The sequence below is a fragment of the Scomber japonicus genome, chromosome 10, assembly GCF_027409825.1.
Source record: "Scomber japonicus isolate fScoJap1 chromosome 10, fScoJap1.pri, whole genome shotgun sequence".
NCBI lineage: Eukaryota > Metazoa > Chordata > Actinopteri > Scombriformes > Scombridae > Scomber > Scomber japonicus.
The window spans coordinates 26,047,069-26,055,876 of record NC_070587.1 but is presented as its reverse complement, the minus strand read 5'-3'; the positions used below and the strand labels follow the sequence as shown (position 1 = coordinate 26,055,876).

At 39.3% G+C, this 8,808-nt stretch overlaps 1 protein-coding gene across 1 annotated transcript in view; it reads left to right on the top strand.

Moving 5' to 3' along the window:
- ascc3 (activating signal cointegrator 1 complex subunit 3) overlaps window positions 1–8,808 on the top strand; it is a 166,075-nt gene that overhangs the window by 138,275 nt on the left and 18,992 nt on the right. The window contains exons 31-34 of the mRNA XM_053326740.1: window positions 645–782; window positions 1,512–1,632; window positions 1,906–2,038; window positions 2,520–2,645. Of these exons, the coding sequence (XP_053182715.1) occupies window positions 645–782; window positions 1,512–1,632; window positions 1,906–2,038; window positions 2,520–2,645 (518 nt within the window). The remainder of the gene's footprint in view (window positions 1–644; window positions 783–1,511; window positions 1,633–1,905; window positions 2,039–2,519; window positions 2,646–8,808) is intronic.

Genomic DNA, 8,808 nt, shown 5'->3' with positions numbered 1-8,808 from the left:
GTGTGTGTGTGTGTGTGTGTGTGTGTGTGTGTGTGTGTGTGTGTGTGTGTGTGTGTGTGTGTGTGTGTGTGATGGGCAGATGCTGCTGTATGGAACCTGCTTTTGTTTTGGACCCTGACAAGAATAAATTTAAAGATAAATCGCTCATTACTTCTAGTTTTTGAAAAGTTGGTATCTGCTATTATAATTTTCCAGGAATATTAATATTATTATTGTCCATGAAAAAAACATTCTTGTTTTACCTTCTTGCCATGCAAAGAGACATGCATTGAGGCAAAAAGGCAGGAATGGTTGATAACACTGTCACACTGTTTTAATTGAGTTGAGAGCTTAAATGTACCATGCACTCCTGCTATATAATATAACCTTTCATTGTTATTTTGTATACACACAGAGATGGAATTTGGTTAAAAAATGAAATAGTTATTTGGTGTAGAAGCAGACATTTTTAATATGATGGAAGTGTTTGGAGGTTGATGGATCTTTGTGTTAAACTGAAATCATACAGATCTTAAGCTACTTGAGATCTGATCTGAGTTGGTTTGTCAGTGGGTAACACACACAGATCTATCAGTCAGTCAGTTAGTAAGTGGATGTGGGACTGTCACAGATTTGTAATCATGTGTGTTTTGGATTGTCTGTAGATAGAAGCGATCATCGCCACAGTGAGGGACTCCAACCTGAAGCTGACGCTGGCCTTTGGTATCGGCATGCATCACGCCGGCCTGCACGAGAGAGACCGCAAGACTGTGGAGGAGCTGTTTGTCAACTGCAAGATCCAGGTATACCTCACCCTGTACACCAGTGCTGTACAATTTACATTTTATTTCAGACACGATCAGTACAGTTTGTCTGTGGATACTAGTTTTATTTGGATATTTAATTTGTTTTATCAATTCAATAAAATACAGAAAATACACACAAGTAAATGATCACATGTGTGTGTCTGTGTGTCAGCCTCATATGTTTGGTGCACATTTCTGGCTCTATGCTGAAGGAGCTTCTCGTGGTTGCTGTGATTCACAGTTAGCTGATAGGGCCGACAGGGGCTGCAAGTGACCCTGATATTATTTGTGAGCCTTTTTTAGGGGCTGAAACTACAGCAGTAGGCATTTAAAGACAAGGTTTATCTAGTCTGTTGAAACATTCTGACATGGCTCAAAAAGTGACATCCTTAGAAAAGTTTGGTCTCATCTTGAACCGATGTCTGCTGATTAATTCCAGACCTGATATGTTATGATCCACTAACGTTAAGCATGATACGAAATGAATAAAGCCCCATTTATCTTAGCTTCACCTCCATCTCTTCGGACGTACAGTTTAATGTTTCCTTATTAAATTTAAACAGTTAGGTGTATGTACATTTATATAATAGCCATGTTTTTCTCAACGCTTGCATTACTCTTAATCTACATATAACTTCATACATGTTGATATTTTTTATTCTTAATACATTTCAATATTATGTATTATGTAATGTCATTGCAATAAACCTGTGTCTGTTTTCTCAGGTTTTGATTGCCACCAGTACTCTGGCCTGGGGGGTGAACTTCCCCGCTCACCTGGTGGTAGTCAAGGGAACCGAATACTATGATGGAAAATCCAGGCGCTACGTGGACTACCCCATCACAGGTACACAGTCCAGATGTGGAGGTTGTTAACCCACCACAACAGGACAGAAGTTATATTTGTACATTATAATTGTGTATTTTAAACAATTCAACTTTATAAATACGCTGAGGGTAAGACTCATTTATACTGGTGCCAGCAGCAAGACCACAAAACAGCAAAGCAAACACAACATCTAGAAATAGTTCAGATTCAAGTCCTGGAATAGAATTGGTGACAAGGAAAAGTCACCCTGTATTTATAGGTTTTTGAGTGAGTGTGTGTGTGTGTGTGTAGATGTTCTGCAGATGATGGGGCGAGCGGGTCGACCTCAGTTTGACGACCAGGGCAAAGCGGTCATCCTCGTCCACGACATCAAGAAGGATTTCTACAAGAAGTTCCTCTACGAGCCTTTCCCCGTTGAGTCCAGGTAACAGTCCAATGTTTGTTGTTTATGTTCTAAAAGACTGAGGATCTACTGCCTGGACATTTAAACAAACATGGGTACCTGTTATACATGAATCTAGTTCACAAACAGGCTCTTTTACACAAAGAAGCACATTCAAATTGCCATACAATATATGGTACCAGAAAAGTATCCTGATTCATATTTTAGCCCTAATAATTGATAATAATAAGGCTCTCTGCAAATCAATCAATCAATCTTTATTTATATAGCACCAAATCACAACAAAAGTCATCTCAAGGCACTTTCCACATAAAGCAGGTCTAGACTGTACACTTTAATTTAATTTAAAGACACCCAACATTCCCACATGAGCAGCACTTGGTGACAGCAGCAAGGAAAAACTCCCTTTTAACAGGAAGAAACTGAAAGCAGAACCAGGCTATAGGTGGGCGACCATCTGTCTTGACCATAGTGTGTGATTGATTGTATGTTGCATCCTCAGCCTCCTCAGTGTGCTGTCAGACCATCTGAATGCTGAGATTGCTGCAGGAACCATCGCCTCCAAGCAAGATGCAATGGACTACATCACCTGGACTTACTTCTTCAGACGGCTGGTGATGAACCCCAGGTCAGGAAATAAAAAACCTGCTCACACCTCACATCATTAACAACAACTGTAGCTCACGCAGAGAAAAACTAAAGCAAATACACACACACACACACACACACATGCACACATTCTTGGCTGATTGTCACAACCTGGTTAGAAGAGAGCAGTGCTCTTCAGTCAAACATCTGCTGTGTAGACAGAGACCATTCCAGAACATTCCAGCCTGTTGGTATTTACACGGCTGTCAGCCCACATTTACCATTCAGACCCTGACTGCGGCCTGGCTGAAGGATTCGACCAGTTCAGGTCTCTATAACCTGATGCTGATCATCTGGGATTGAAGCTAAGATTCTGTGCCCATATTCAGTGTCAGACCATTTTCATCAAAACAATGACACAGCATTTAGTCTTCCATCAGGAACGATTGTGGGAAAAGCCTCAAGCAACATTCCAGATCCTCTTTTGGTAAATAGACACTATATAAACACAGCGTCCTGGTTTTGAGTTTGGACCAGGACCTTTGATATGATCCTCCTGCTGTACATCAGCTAACCTTCCCATCTCTCCCTATAATTTAACACAATAGTTTAAATCTCTCTGACAGTACTGTGACCCAGGACACAATACTAGTACCACCACTGCTATCATTACAAGCTTATTAGTGGAAGTAATATGACCAGTAGTAGCAGTAGTACAATTAGTACTGTGTTTTTATTTCTTATTAACAATCAGTCAGCCAGTACTGACTTCTAATGAATGCCCTTATTTATTAGGTACTTGTAATGTGAGCGTTTTACAGCATGACAACATATACAGTACTTTATAATCATCTACATTATCTACAGGTCTTTAAAAGTCATGAAAATGACATAAAATTGAATCTCCATCCATCTATTCATTTTCTGCTACTTATCCTATACCCACCTTTCTCTTGTTCTACTTCCTCCTGCTCTGACTGAAGGCATGTCCAGCTCAAATGGAATATTACAGTATTCTTCTGGGTCTGGTCCAGGGTCTCCTCCTCTAAATGAGATGTACCTGGGATACCTCCACATGAAGGTGTCCTGATCAGATGCCTAAACCACATCAACCAATCAGAAGTGGTTTAAAGTCTGAGCTATTCACCCTGTGTTTAAGAATGTTATCAGACGCTCTGCACAGGACACTTATTCCAGCCGCTAGTATCCATGGTAACTCCCCAAACCTCATGACTACAAGTGAGGGTTGGAACATAGGTTGATTGGTCATCAGGGGCAGATTGTGATTTGGGGGTCCTAAGCAATCTCAGTTTAGTTTAGTGGTGGTACACTACTAAGTACTTTAGTTTAAACTAATAATACCACACTAACAAGACTTTGTTTAAAGTGACAGTCCTGCACTTAGGTAAGAGTGCACAAGTATTATAAGCACAGTGGACTAACATCGTCTGGTCAAGTTGGAACTTATTTTAGCTGTTTTATTCCCTGCTGGATACTTTCATCTATCATAATGCATCATTTTTCTCTGTTATTATTTTATATATTGTGTTTAAAATCTTAAACTGTAAATGAAGCAGTACAAGAACCAAAACTACATGTATTAAAAGCTACTTGTACTTTAGGCTACTTACATATTATACTACTTTATATTGATACTGTACTACATTTACAGATTAAGATTTTTGATAGAAAATATACAATGATAAAAATATGTTACATCATTATAGATTAGACTATTCAGCAATAGCTTTATAAAATAAAATAATGTTAAAAATAAAATAATATTGCTTATAAGATAATATGTGTGTAATAATAATACAAGTAACATGTAACATAGTAAAAGCTTTATATAAGCAACAGTTTTTTACAATAATTACTTTACTTTTCCTCTTTTTTTTGTCTTACCCTCATGCTCTCTGTGACAACTGTGTTTTACTGTTTGGTGTTGTGTTGGTTACCTGGAGGAGTTTGATAGTTTAGAGTAATGTTAAAATCCCCCTCGACTATCATAAGGAAGCTCTTTACAACAGTACTGTACAACACTCACATTACTCCCAACGCTGCTTGGGCCTGCCTCCTGTCAATCTCATGAAGCATTTTTCCTTTGAATGTGAACTCCAGAGTAGCACGGCCTCAGGAGTGCTGACTCTCCTCCCAGCCTCTACCGCTGTGTGCTGGAGGTCATGGTAGAACTACATCACTGGCAGGAAGCAAATTCGCAATTCTGATGTCACAAAACTGAAAAGTCTCCATAGTTGAACCTGGAGTTTCTGTCCATTAATATCACAATCAGCAAATCAGCGAATCACTATCAGGGGACGCCATTGTTGGAGTCCAACACTCACTCAGAACACATTTGACTTACATGCACACAGAACTCTCTTTTTTTTAGTTGGCTATACAAGTACCAGGTGGCTTGTAACATGGCAACACCACAACGTACCCCTGGAGCTTTTTTAAGCCCCCAATCGCTTCCTTTGTTTTTTATTGCTTCAGTCTTATTTGGATGTAACTGCAGTGGTTTTAAGAGGTTCTATACATCATATAGATGTTATAAACACCACAGCAACACCACAAGGTACCTCTGGATGTATTTATGAGCCTTTTTAAGCCCCCAATCGCTTCCTTTAATTTTTTATTGCTTCAGTGTTTCGATGTAACTGCAGTGATTTTAAGAGGTTCTATACATCGCATAGATGTTATAAAACTTAACCATAAAGTATAAAGGAAGAAAAAAAAATGACACCTGACATCATTTAAACCCACAGGCATTTCATTAAATCAAAACAGAATTTGTTTGCAGTATGAGAAACATATTTAACCTTTATTGCACGCTCTTTAAACAACAGTTGTATATCAGCACCTTTACATTCAGCTTCATGTTACATGCAAGAACACTGAATGTCTTAAATGTTGCTTCTGAATGTGCAAATCCCCTGACACCACTGTGTCCATGCAGCTGTGTTTTATATCTGAACAGCTAATCTATCACTACCTCTCTCAGGCTTTGATCCCCCCCCCAATCCCAACACACACACACACACGAAGATACACATATACACACAGGGGGGTCTCATGGGTATCGTAAATGTCTGCAGGCTGACTCCCATCGCCATCAGGAGCCTAATAGTGATGATGCTAATGGCCATGACTTAATCAGACAAGCCATGCCACCGGTAAAGACCTGTAAAATGTGTTGGGTAATAAACACATTCGGCGCTCAGGAAGTGCGCGCTGTTAACATGCGGAGCAATGGGAACGAAAGAAATACTTAACATTAATCGCACATTAAATGTGGCCATCACCCGTCTCAACCGCTCCTCCAGCGCAGCAGCGTGAATGTGATTTCCTCTTCCCTGCTCCCGGCTGCACGATAAATGGTTTCGTATGATGATGATGAAGGTATCATTTGGGTTAATGTAATATGAGAAGTGGGCAATTTTGCATGCATTATGAAGACAACTTTAAAATAACCTCCATCTAATATTCCTCCCCCCACCTGTTAACGGACTTATTAGTATTCATCCTTGCTATGAATCCTTTTAGTTCTTTTCTCTACAACTTTAAGCTCTTCTTGGATACAGTTTGTTTTGTTTTTTAAATGTTCCCCCTGGCTTTATATACGTTCAAAACAGAAAGCAACATTTCATACCCTTCCTCCCATCAGGCCCTCATAAAACAAGAGGGAAAAAAAAGACATAAAAACAGGGAGAAATACTAGAACACAACCACAGTTTAACAAAGTATAGTCTGCTTCATACGCTCAACAACCTCAGTCTTCTCCAATAAAGATTATTACAGATCACTCACAATCAAAATGCTAAGAGGAGACAATTCTCAATGTCTCATCTTAAATTTCCTGTAATACATGGGATAATCTCTCATAAGGAAAACTGGATAGTAGTGTCTTACCACATTGATAGTTTGGTGGACGTGAATGGAGCCAAGCATGCAAGACTAAAACGAGTGCAGCGTTACGATCTGATGTTCAACAATTTAGCTTTTTTTTTTTTTTGAAGCTAGAAAGAAGAATATATTGTTTTGGATCTCCTATTATTTTAATGCCAAGAAATGTCTCAATCTTGTGTTTGGACAGAAGACCAGAATGTTGTGATCAATGGACAACCCAGCATTAAGTAGAAATGGTGCCTAGTTTAACCAAGTCATGGAACAGTGGAACAAGTCTTCAGGCTTGTAATGATGCATTCATGATGTGTTTTGTGGACTTGGAGAAGGACTATGACCATGTCCCTCAGAGCAATTTGGTCTATACTCTGGGAAGGAAGTCAATAACATTCTCAGTGGGGTGTTGGTGTCCTCTGGGGTTATGCCTTGTCAGCAATTCTGATGATTCTATGATTTTTGTTTTGTGGGCAGAATCTTAAAGTCCATGTAAAGTAAGAATAAATTTAAAAAATGTTCTGAGTTTGACATACCATAGAAAAGTGTGTTGTGTCAAATTTGAATTATTAAAAAAATCGCCAAATACATGACATTAGGCTTTAAAGTTGTGTAAAAATTAGCCTTTTTCTCTGCTCCCAAACACTGTGGGTGTGGCCGCCAAGTTCGCAGAAACCCCGCCCCCTACCAAGTGTCACCTGTCAATCAAAGTCACCACCTCCAGAAACATGGATGCTACGTCTGAGAGCTTTCTGCGGCTAACTCAGCGGCTAGCTTGGCAGTTAGCTCAGCTGGTAGCTCGGCGGCTAGTTCAGCGGCTAACTCTGCGTCTAACTCAGCTAACTGGCTAATGTATTTATACCTCTACAGCAGCAGGGGCGGGTTTATGATTTTCAGACCCGCCCACTAAATCCTGATCACAGAAATGTTGAAACACAGTTTGTGAAGCCTAGCTCCACAATTCAAATCTAAATGGTTGAAATGCTTTTTACACCTTTTTTAGAAATACATTTATGGCCTATTTAATGTGTTTAGAAGCAAATGAATTCACTTTACACGGTCTTTAAGGCAAGGAATTCAAAGTGTAAAGATGTCAGTGGTGTTAGGTTTGGTCGTTTGTTTTTGTGTATAACAATGACTTCATCAACCTGTTAGCCCCAGCCCACACTTGATTGGTTAGTGTGAATCAGTTAGGAGACAGCACCTCTCAGTCCAAGGCCATGGTTCTGCTGCGAACCAGTGACCTGGACTATAGCAAATAAAGTGTCTTGGGGTCTTGTTCATGATTGACAGAAAATGGTGCAGCTTCAGCAGTAATACAAGCATATTTCCAGACTGACAACCTGAAGGCAAAGCTCTCAATTTACAATGCTCACCTCACCTATGCTCATGAGCTTTGGGTAATAACAGACATAATGAGATCATGGATGCAAGTGGCTGGGCTCACCCTTAGGGGGCATTCAGACTGACATTAGCTCAACATGAAAAAATGCAGCACTCCTATTCATTTGAATGGGGGCAGTGTGTTGATGCACTTAAATATAGACCTAAGCAGCAATAAACGGGGTCCAAGCACAACAAACAGTCTACAATTTAATATGACCTTAAGAAGAATTTCAAAACATGCAACATGAATAAATTGCAAAGTCTAAATTAGCTACTTGGGGATTAAAATCCTGGACTTTTGTGTCCTCAGAGAGGGGACTGACTGCATCACTTGGGGCATGGCTTTCCACAGACCATATCACAACTTGGGATAATGATGACATCACACATTGTTGGTTTAAACTTCAAACATTCAACAGTCAAAATGTCATGCTGGTTCAAATACTTTAGTATATAAAATGTTTAGCATGAAGATATCAAATATGACTGCAGAGTGACCATTCAATCAAACACTTCATATAAGCCATCTAGAGAATGTGAATGAAGACCTGTGGAGATATAGACTACATGTTAATTGATTTTGCACATTTTGAAACATAAAGAGTGATGGACTTCTGAATTGGCCAGAGGTTGCAGTGAGGCAAACTTTTTTTTCACAATTCAGTAGATGTACTGAAAAAAACTAGCTCTGTAGGATGTGCAGGTGAAATGGAATGTGGAACATCAAGACATTTAGATTCATAATAATAAGCCATGCCCAGTTTAATTGATCATTATCAAATCATCACGGTAGACAGTGCAAACTGAATTTTGTATGAATCCAAAGCAGCCAATTACACGATACAAACATTCAATTACACTGACCAAGTTTGGTTACAATAGTCAAAGCCAATTTTGATTTATGAGCGTTTATGTCA